Raw genomic sequence first — 11640 nt, 5'->3', positions numbered from 1 at the left:
ATTTACAGTGATTTTAAATTTTTAAATCTGACAGTTAAGAGTTCAAAACTGCAAATGACTTGCCCAGAAGGTACTGCCTAATACATCGGTGTAACTTTGTGCTGAACATTGGGGGGTCAAGATCTGTCTAAATAAATAAATCTGGGTAAATTCCTAGATGATTAAACATGCAACTAATTTGCTGTTAAAACCTGAAAGGAGTAAAGAAAACAGCCTATTTATGCAAGATAATTCATAATTTTATTAGGGGGTTATATTGGTTGGGTCTTTTTATGGGGGGTCATAACACCCCCCCCCCCCCCCCCCCCCCCCCTGGAAATTACCCCCCTGGCCCAATATGATATTTTGGAGGAGAGCTGGAAAACCCTACAACATATTTATACCTGGTACAGACTAATGTGCTTCTAATTGAGAAGCCTAAGTATTTCAAGTTCTTGCATACATTTTCTGATGCAACACATCAACAGTGATGCAATCTGGTTTCAGTGAGTGTTTCGGGTCGTTCAACGTCATACACCCTCACCCGTGCAACCCAGGCACTGACTGTCCAAGTAGCAATTGTCATCCATGGATTGGTCCGCTTGATCCATAGGCTGCTTGGCACCTTTTCTGCTGCATCTGTGTCGTTCTTGATTGCTCTATGGTTTTGGAGTCCTCTAGTGCCCAGACACTTTAGTGCCTGCAGAGACTGGTCTGCAAAGCCTCTGCATCTTTACCTCCCCTGGCCCTGCTTTGGCATTCAAGGCAACAGCAAATCAAATAACCACTTGCCATCAAGGATATGTATCTGACAAATCTACAGCAACTGTGTAATGCTCTCATGTCAATATGTAATGTTCCCAAAACTTTGTTGATTCTATACCATGAATAATTAGGACAAAGGAGGTTGTAACGCAGTATTATCAAGGTGAACTTAACGAATTGACCAGTGAGAATTTGTTAAAACTGAGGATATTTTTCTTTTTGTAGTTTTTCTTTTTCTTTTTTATCTTTCTTAACCCATCTACATCACGTATAGCATGACAGATAAGTTATGATGCAGGATGGCGTGATTTGTTGTGACGCTTGTTTTTTGTAGCTGTCACTTTAAAAGCGGGTTCAAGGTAAACAAGGCTGGTGTGCTCTGGTTGGCCAGCACCAGAGGAAGTGTGCGGTGCTCTTCCTGTGTTTTTATCCATTTATAACTGATGCAGGCTGCCAGTAAATGGTCGCTTAAATGTGAAGAAGCTGCTGCGGCTTAAGCGCCCGATTTAACACTGTGAGTCTCTTCTTTGTGGCGGAATATAAGCGAAACGGTGACAGTTGCACAGCTGTAGGAAAGTAAACGGCGTTAGCCTATTGCTAGGCTAATGCTTCTTAGCTAATGTGAGCTAACAAAGATCAGATAACCAGAGTCAGGGAATATTTAGATGACGCTTGCTTCTGTTCCCTGTGTTTTTCGGACTGCCTTTTTAAATCTAAGTGTCCATCGAGATATTCGACATAACGGTGTTTTCCTCTGCTCCACAGCACGCCACGACGAAACCCTAATGGTGATTACGTGAAGATGAAATCCACAAAAGGGGAGGCAAAGACAGAAGAGACACAAAGCGATGCGGTCACTATTAAAGCTGAGCATAAATTAGAGCAGGGGAGTGATGGCGAGGAAGGCTTCAGTGAAGTATACACTAATGGGCACGGCCTCAATATCCAGATAAAGGAGGAGCCACATTCGCAGGAGATCAGCGAGGAGCACAGTGAAGGCACAGAAGACACTAAGCCTGACACTATTACAGATGCTTATATTTCACAAGGACACATAAAGGAGGAGTTTGACTCCTACCATCCACCACATTATGAATTCACTGAAGCTGCTGTCAAGGAGGAGCCGGAGTCGTGGGTCAAAGAAGAGAGAGAGAGTGAAGAAGAGGTGGAGGATGCAAGCAGCGCCCGAGAGGGGTTTGAAGAGGGAGAGGAGGAGGCTTGCAGAGGTAGAGACCGGCCTTAAGTCTGGGTCTTTTTGCTTTTAGTTGTTATTCACCTTTTCCAAATTTTACAAATAGCCAGTTTTAGCTTGAAAAGTATGTATAAGAAACACATTAATGCAAGCTCTAGAGGTGTATCTGCATTTACATTTTTTTAATCAGCTGAGGGTTAAATACATATGTTTTAAAAAAAAGTTAAGAAATAACAGGAGCACTGTTAGTGATCCTTAAGCTAGACACCCTCATTGAAGGGAATAGCAAGACAAGAAAATGGAAAGATTCTGACCAAAAACTACATTACATTAAAAAATCCAGATCCAGCCACTGAATATATACAGTGGGGCAAAAAAGTATTTAGTCAGCCACCGATTGTGCAAGTTCCCCCACTTAAAATGATGACAGAGGTCAGTAATTTGCACCAGAGGTACACTTCAACTGTGAGAGACAGAATGTGAAAAAAAAATCCATGAATTCACATGGTAGGATTTGTAAAGAATTTATTCGTAAATTAGGGTGGAAAATAAGTATTTGGTCACCTCAAACAAGGAAAATCTCTGGCTCTCACAGACCTGTAACATCTTCTGTAAGAAGCTTTTCTGTCCCCCACTCGTTACCTGTATGAATGGCACCTGTTTGAACTCATCATCTGTATAAAAGACACCTGTCCACAGCCTCAAACAGTCAGACTCCAAACTCCACCATGGCCAAGACCAAAGAGCTTTCGAAGGACACCAGGAAAAGTATTGTAGACCTGCACCAGACTGGGAAGAGTGAATCTACAATAGGCAAGCAGCTTGGTGTGAAAAAAATCAACTGTGGGAGCAATCATCAGAAAATGGAAGACATACAAGACTAGGGATGGGTATTGATAAGATTTTCACGATTCCGATTCCATTTTCGATTCTGTTTAACGATTCGATTCTTTATCGATTCTCTTATCGATTCTTTTTAAAAAAGGAGAACACTAAGTTCGATTAGCTTAGAACTTTGTTTTATATCTTCTCTTTGAACAAGATAGAAATTTAGGAGTAACATGGCCTTACAAACCCAACAGTGAGATCTTAAGAGATCCAGCCTACGGCTCTTCAATGGGTGTCACAGGGTCCCCAGGAAAAAAAATTGTAAATGTAAAATAATAAAATAAATATTCTTCTGTAGCAATAACAAAGCATAACATAAATTATTCAGTAGCAATTACACAAGAATATCCAGTAATGTCCCTGCCTACAATTAAACACATTCACTTACCTAAAATTGGGGGCATCTGCTGTGGCAAATGGGTTCAAGCCAGTGTTTCCAACTTAGCGACTTTGTCGCTATATTTAGCGAGTTTTCAGACCCCTTAGCGACTTTTTTTTAGAAAAAAGGTCGCTAAAAAAAGGACGTGAAAGCGCGTATCGATTTTACTCTCAACAAGCAGTGGGTGCTGTAACGCAGTCAGTTCTTCTTTTACTCGTATGCTGTTTTGTGGATCACAAGGTTTAAAACTACTTATAAACACACACACAAAGTAACTCCACCAGAGTGCCTATTTCAGGTCACTTTTGCCGGTCCAAGCCCGGGTAAAGGAGCAGGGTTGGAATTGTGACATTAAAAAAAACAATAATTGCTAAAATAAATTTAATTTGTAGTTCTAAATAAACTCTAAATGCATTTAGGAAGTTTTTTACTCACTTAATGTCTCTTCCACGATGTTATTTCTCTCTCCAACAACATAGGTTACAATTAGATTAGCATGACCAATTATGCAAATCAGGCGATGACATCATTTAGTGACTTCTAGCGACTTTTAGGACAGCCAATAGCGATTTTCCTTACTGAGGAGTTGGCAACGCTGGTTCAAGCCTTTTACCACAAACTTAGTCACTGCTCGGTGACATTCGTCTATCCTGGCCTGAAAGGAGACGCTACCGGTAGACTGCAGCGAGAACTGCCAGCATCTGAGCCAGACTCTGTCTGTCTGTCTCATCATGGTCACCTAAATGCACAGTAATAGCAGGTTTTGTAATAAGGCAGATCGCGCTAACATAATATGCACTGTTAGTTGATTATTTACCTGCCGCATTAACGGGAGAGGACGTGCAAACGTTACCGCTGCTGCTGGGTTGAGATTCACGAGTCCGGAGCGGAATTAAAAACATGACATTCATTTAAGGTTATCACGTGTTTTGTGAGCAAATGCTTTTGCATATTCGTAGTGTTTCCTCCCTTAAATGAAGTATCTACTTTGCAAGTATTGCAAGTTGCCCTGTTGTCATCCGTTCTCGTAAACTTTTGAGCGTTTGAGCCGCTTACGCGCCGTGTTTCCTGCCAGGTAAATGACGCTCCGCAATGTGGTGACGTCATTCGGGGCGACTGGAATCGATAAGGGAATCGTTTGCAAAAATGGCAAACAATTCCAAGGAATTGAAACAGTGGGAACCGGTTCTCAACAAGAACCGGTTTTCGATACCCATCCCTATACAAGACCACTGATAATCTCCCTCGATCTGGGGCTCCACGCAAGATCTCATCCCGTGGGGTCAAAATGATCATGAGAACGGTGAGCAAAGATCCCAGAACCACACGGGGGGACCTGGTGAATGACCTGCAGAGAGCTGGGACCAAAGTAACAAAGGTCACCATCAGTAACACACTACAACGGCAGGGAATCAAATCCCGCAGTGCCAGACGTGTTCCGCTGCTGAAGCCAGTGCATGTCCAGGCCTGTCTGAAGTTTGCCAGAGAGCACATGGATGATACAGCAGAGGATTGGGAGAATGTCATGTGGTCAGATGAAACCAAAGTAGAACTTTTTGGTATAAACTCAACTCGTCGTGTTTGGAGGAAGAAGAATACTGAGTTGCATCCCAAGAACACCATACCTACTGTGAAGCATGGGGGTGGAAACATCATGCTATGGGGCTGTTTTTCTGCCAAGGGGACAGGACGACTGATCCGTGTTAAGGACAGAATGAATGGGGCCATGTATCGTGAGATTTTGAGCCAAAACCTCCTTCCATCAGTGAGAACTTTGAAGATGAAACGAGGCTGGGTCTTCCAACATGACAATGATCCAAAACACACCACCCGGGCAACAAAGGAGTGGCTCCGTAAGAAGCATTTGAAAGTCCTGGAGTGGCCTAGCCAGTCTCCAGACCTCAACCCCATAGAAAATCTGTGGCGGGAGTCGAAAGTCTGTGTTGCTCGGCGACAGCCCCAAAACATCACTGCTCTCGAGAAGATCTGCATGGAGGAATGGGCCAAAATACCAGCTACTGTGTGTGCAAACCTGTTAAAGACCTATAGTAAACGTTTGACCTCTGTTATTGCCAACAAAGTTTATGTTACAAAGTATTGAGTTGTATTTTTGTTATTGACCAAATACTTATTTTCCACCCTGATTTACAAATAAATTCTTTACAAATCCTACCATGTGGATTCATGGATTTTTTTTTCACATTCTGTCTCTCACAGTTGAAGTGTACCTCTGGTGCAAATTACTGACCTCTGTCATCATTTTAGGTGGGGGAACTTGCACAATCGGTGGCTGACTAAATACTTTTTTGCCCCACTGTAGTTATAGTCAGAAGTTTACATAGTCTCATCATGGGCATGAATTTAGGGCTTTAAATTATTTATTTGAACTGCTCTTTTTCAAGAGTGGAATTATCTTACAGCATACATCTTTAATAACTTTAAAAACAAAAATTGGGTGCAAATTGGGTGACACAGCTTAAATGTCTTTATTATAAATCAAGAGAGTTTCCTATTACTGTAACAGGAAAAGTCTAATCATACATTCTTACCTTTGCTTGATGTGACTCCTGTCTATTTTTTTTGTCACTCCTATGTAGAGTCGTCATCTGAGTTTTTTCCATGTCCGCACTGCACTGTCTCCTTTACTGACTTGGACTTCCTGGAGAAGCATGTTAAGTGGGTCCATCAGAAACAGTACCTTGCGAAACTCAACACGTGCTTCTCAAGCCGCACACTAAATCTCATCCCCAAATACAGCTGCGGTGCATGCAGCAGTACCTTTAACTCTAAAGTACACCTCAGGGTCCACGTACGTGAAGTCCACCCTTCTGCCCCTCCCCGCAGGCTTCACCCTTGCCCAACCTGTGCTCGCAGCTTCCAGTACCTGAAGAACCTAAAAAATCACTGTCAGCGCTGGCACAACATGTCTGTGGTTACTAGAGGAGGATATCTCAGTTGTGCTGATTGTGGGAAGAGTTTCAAAACTACCTGGGGTCAAGGACCTCATTTGTGTCATGAACTAGATAGCACGGAGCCTGAAGATAAACCAATCTGTCTGGACACTGGTGTGGAGTGTCCAGAATGTGGTAAGAAAGTGCGCACACCTCAAAGCCTGGAAGACCACATGCGCACCCACACAGGCGACCGGCCGTTTGTCTGCAAGGATTGCGGCAGGAGGTTTGTAGAGCGCAGCGGCTGGCGACAACACATGAAAATACACACGGGGGAGAAGCCCTATAAATGTCAGGTTTGTGAGAAAGCCTTTTTAAGGTCCCACCATCTTAAGTGCCATTTAACCACACACTCTGGCAAGAAGGAATATTCCTGCTCGGAATGTGGAAAGGAGTTTGGATTGAAGTCTAGCCTGGATCTACACCTGAGGACACATTCAAGTGAAAGACCCTTCCACTGCAATGTGTGCGGGAAAAATTTTAACACTCAGAGAAACCTGAGGGTTCACACTAAACTTCATACCAACGAGAAAGCTCATCAGTGCGGAGACTGCGGGTTGAAGATCGGAGATCTTGGCGCTTTAAAAATACACTTACGAACACACACTGGTGAAAGGCCTTACCACTGCACTGTCTGCGGCAGTAGGTTCATTCGCCTTGCCCATTTAAGAAATCACCAACGCACCCACACTGGTGAGAGACCCTACAAATGTACTGAATGCGATAAGAGTTTCACACAGTCCGGTGACTTGGTGAAACACAAACGGATACACTCTGGGGAAAAGCCCTTTGAATGTCCCGAGTGCCACCGCTGTTACACTTCATCTGGTGATCTGGGGAAGCACAGAAGGAGTCACACTAACCTGCGCCCCTACACATGTCAAGAATGTGGGAAAAGCTTTCGCCTGTCGGGCCATTTGAAAACTCACATGTTAACTCACACGGGCGAGAAGCCGTATTCTTGCCCTAAATGCCTCCGCAGGTTTGCCCGCTCTCACCATCTTTCCGGTCACGTTGCCAAATGCCGCTAAGCTTTAAAGAGAAGATTGTAAATAGGACAGTGCTGACTTTAAGTTGCAAGTAAAAGTACACTACCCAGTCTGTTTTTGTTTGGTTTTTTTAAATGAATGTGTTAAAGCAAACTCTTACCTGTAAATGTAATGCATGACATTTTTTACCCATCAAAAGTAAAAGGCTGTTGTCACGCTGCTGGAGCGGCGTGGGGAACCAAGTTTGTGTAAAAACCTAAGTTCAAATCTCAGTGAGCTCGATGTAAAGGTCAGAGGTCAGCATTTCTGAAAATCATCTAGTATTTTCAAATGTATAGCATAGGTCCATCTACAAGGAGGCTGCTGGGTAGAACTGGTGGTTGCCAGTAGTTTTTCTTTTAACGGCACTGTCGCAACAATAATCTGTTTTTGCAAAACACTATAAAGATAGCTTGAACAAATCATATGAAATTCTGCTAATGGATTGTTTTTGTTCTTCCACTTGTTGATTACTAAATTATCTGTAATACATCAATGAAAGTTTGAAGTGCAAGGTGTATCCCTGTATTTATTGCTTTTATATATTTATTTTTAGTATTATATTTTATTGTCTATAATTTATATAATTAATGTTGTGAATGGTTTTAATGTCATTCTGTGTCGTTTTGGTTTTGCTGTGTGAAGCGCTTTAAGCTGCATGTTTGTCTGAATGTTTGTGTGTAAATAAAGTGAAGTTGAGTCAGTTTATGTGACGAATGCATTAACACTGAGTCACGTGTGAGATCTAGCATCAACCTAACACATGCAGAACAGATCATCTTACAAATGCAGAATTAGCTTATGATTGGTGTGTAGCTGGCTAATTAATTGGCCAGAATTGTGTAATTATTTTGGGAGATGATTATATTCTTGAAAACTTATTGTGCATGTAGGACACATACAAAAATTCTGGATATTCTTCCTGTACAGTTGGATTATTATTAAATCAGTCTTGCATTTTAATGCCTTAATACAGTTTCTTTTATCCTTATACTGCAATGTTGTGTGGGCAGCCACTTGTCCCACCAATCTTAATAAAATTAAAAGAATTTTGAGAATAATTTGTTGTGCTAATGTTTTTTAAGACATTTTTTTTGGTTTTAGTTGAATGTTCCTCAGTCTGACTGTATTGAAGCTTCCTCTGAGGTATGTAAGAAATTTCTGAATTTCTTTGTGGAAAAGGTGAATAACACCAGGGCTCAGAAAACACCACCTGCTCTTGACCCTTCCGTCCCTGTTTCTTGCTGTGCTGTTTTCTACCAGTTTAAGCCTGTAACTTTCTCTTTATTCTATGAGGTTGTTAGTCATCTGAAGCCCTCAGGTTCCCCTACTGATGTTGTTCTACTTCAATTATTTAAAGAGGTCGTTTCTACTCTTGGGCTATTCATTCTTGTTATTGTTATTACCAGTTTCTCATCTGGTATTTTTCCTAAAATTTTGAAGCATGCTATAGTTCAGCCTCTGCTTTAGAAAACTAGCCTGAGTCCCTCTGTTTTATCAAATTTTAGGCCTATTTCCAAGCTTCCTTTTTCTCTAAAATTCTGGAGAAAATTACATATAATCAGCTGAAAACCTTTTTAAATGAAAATAATGTCCTTGAGATTTTTCAGTCTGGTTTTAAATCTCTGCATAGCACCAAATCTGCATTGCTTACAGTTGTTAACGACATCCTCCTGGCTACAAATAGGGGATCATGTGATCTTGGTTCTCCGAGACTTAACAGTTGCCTTTGACACAGTGGATCACAATATTTTACTATGATTCTTGGTACACTGTGTAGGCATTCATGGTACTGCTCTGAAGTGATTTAGGTCTTACCTGGCTGAGAGAACATTTTGTGTCAGCCTTTCAGATTTTAGATCCTCCCCAGCTCTAGTCTCATGTGGGGTACCACAGAGATCAATACTTGGACCTCTGCTTTTCTCCCCTTTTTTTTTAGAAGGCAAAAAATTGCTTTCCATTTATATGCAGATGATACGCAGGTTTATATGCCCCTAAAAAAGACAAATTGTGGAACGCATTGCCATTACAAATTAGAAAGGCCTCCTCAAGCGATCAAAGATCCACCTTTTCAGTTTGTCTTTTAACCCAGTATAGAAATGTTAAATTTATTTGGATTTTATTTTTGATGTTAGTGTTCTATTTGTTTACTGTATTTTTATTTTTAGTATTTATATTTATTTTGATATTTTTTCTTATTTTATGTTCAGCACTTTGGTCAGTGCTCGCTGTTTTTAAAGTACATTATAGAGGCACTTTAAGTGGGGCAGAGGCAGGATTTAGTGCAGATGAACTTTTGTTATTTTTATTTACCAAAGTGAAAACAGGTGAATAAATGTTAGACCACAAATCCACCCCTGCATTAAAATCCGCACTTCTCCGGAATACATTGCATAACATAATATTATTTTCGGTTAATATTGTCTTTTTATCTTATAGCATCTGTCCACCACAAACGTAGCTGCCTGGAAGACCGATCCACAGCAATCAGTAAAATGCTCAGTAAATAATTCATATTTAAGGGTTTTCATGTGCAAGTTTATGCGTCATAATGGTTTTTTTTTCTGTCATTAATCTCTATAATCTTCTCATATAATGTGAAACTAAAGTAAGTTTGTGCTTTTCTCCACCAACCTTCAAGTGTTCAACATAAACGCCACGCCTCTGCGGTGCTGGAGGGAATTTAAAACGACCGCTTCCTTTTCCGCTTAGCCGAGAGCTCCGGCAGGTAGAGTTTGGATAAAAAACAATAACACAAGCCAGTGTAGCTTACAAGTGAAATGACGCTCCTTCCGAGATATTCCAGCTTCAATAACCAGGCTCAAGAATACCGTGTCCAGATGCGAGTTCATTTTAGGTATGTACGAAGTACTGCACCCATCATTAAAGGTTCAAGGAAAACCAAAAAACCAAGTCCGGAGTAATAAGCAATATAGTGAATGACGCAGTAGGTCAGTTAAGTGGGTTTAGTTTTATGTGAAGTTAAGTCTATCAGTTTTATTGCTGAGAAAAGTAGCATTTAATACCTTTAATCCACATTTCTATTCATATAATCTAATTTAAAATACAAACAAAATATAAAAATTATTAACCAGAAAAAAATATTTTCATAACCAAATGTGTTATGTATTGCAAAATTGGTAGATAGACAAGCTGGCTTTTATAAGCTAACGTTAGCTGAAAACACGTCCATGTAAAGTAATAGATGCCTCCACTGTGGATTGCAGATAGCTGTAGACATTAGATGGCTGTTGTACTTTTCTCCCAACTTTCTCTGGACCTGAGATGATTTAAACCATAATTTTTCTAAACTGGATTAACTCCACTCCATAAGACCTATTGCACCTAATTTTCAGTCCAGTTCTAGTGTGATTTGGCATACTGGAGCATTTTCTTCAGTGTAGCAGAGAAAATGCTTGTTTAAGAATGGCTTTGTGACAGCTACACATCCACTGAGACCATTTCTGACAAGAAAACAGATCAATTGAATAGCCAGATTTATCTCTCAGGTCCTGTGTTGCTGGAGCTTTACCTATTAAGGGCATGACTTATAGAAAGTGTTCATCTGATGTAGGTAGACCAGCCCCTAAAGTTGTTGGCTAATAGCTCTTTGGGAATCAACATGCTGATGTAAAAAACACGACTTTTTTCCAGTCTGTGTTGTCTTTGGCATTTTTTGGTTCTTTGCTAGGTTGTCTGTTATGCATAGACAAAATACTCGTTCATCCCCCTTTTTTCTTTTTATTTAGTGTCAATCACAACAGCAATCAAGGGGCTTTATATTGCAACCCCAACAATCAAATGACCCCCTTTGAGCAAGCACGTAGTGACAGTGGGAGGGAAAAACTCACTTTTAACAGGAAGAAACCTTCAGCAGAACCAGGCTCAGAGAAAGGCAGACATTTGCCACGACTGGTTGAGGGCTAGGGGAGAAAGACAGGCCCAAATACACACTATGGAAGAGAGCCCAAGATTAATAATGACTAATGATTACATGCAGAGTGATGTGTAAGCACATAGTGAGTGAAAAAGGTAGGTAGGAAGGCCCCAGTCTTGGCCTAGTGCAGAGGGAGAATCCAGGGTTACCTTGTTGAGCCCCAATTATATGCTTGAATATGTCAGCATTAAGTGGCTTAACAAACAAGACATGCCTCGTAAAATGGTCAGGTGCAAGGAGTCAACTGAAAATGAGTGAAAAAGCAATCAAATCCAAAGACCAACATTAAAGGACCTGTAGAAAGCCTGGAAAACTATAAATCGAGGCCACTTTTAAAAAACTCACAAAGTCTGGCTCCTTGAAAGCAGACTATCTAGAAATCAGGGATGGCTCAAGACCTTTTCACAGTACAGGCATTTGAAGTAGGCATTTGCGTTAGGTCCTTAAAATGACCTTAATCTAGCATGCATAAACCACGGCTACCCATTAAGTGGCATGCACCACTGTTAATACACCTGTGC

The 11640-nt window shown here is 40.9% G+C and overlaps 1 protein-coding gene across 1 annotated transcript; it reads left to right on the top strand.

Annotated features, from left to right (window-relative positions):
* Positions 1-923: 923 nt before the first annotated feature.
* On the top strand, positions 924-7885 carry LOC147319013 (uncharacterized). The gene is made up of 3 exons (XM_086311272.1): positions 924-1258; positions 1510-1970; positions 5801-7885. Exons 2-3 carry the CDS (start codon positions 1547-1549, stop codon positions 7183-7185), a joined length of 1809 nt encoding a protein of 602 aa, XP_086167398.1. The 5' UTR covers positions 924-1258; positions 1510-1546; the 3' UTR covers positions 7186-7885.
* The last annotated feature ends 3755 nt before the right edge of the window (positions 7886-11640 follow it).

This window comes from Aulonocara sp. 'chitande type north' Nkhata Bay, linkage group LG11, assembly GCF_057382095.1.
Source record: "Aulonocara sp. 'chitande type north' Nkhata Bay isolate Kocher_YH1m ecotype deep benthic linkage group LG11, A_spYH_male_GT1.1, whole genome shotgun sequence".
Classification (NCBI taxonomy): domain Eukaryota; kingdom Metazoa; phylum Chordata; class Actinopteri; order Cichliformes; family Cichlidae; genus Aulonocara; species Aulonocara sp. 'chitande type north' Nkhata Bay.
The sequence above is the reverse complement of the archived record's forward strand: the minus strand, read 5'-3'. Positions and strand labels throughout refer to the sequence as shown.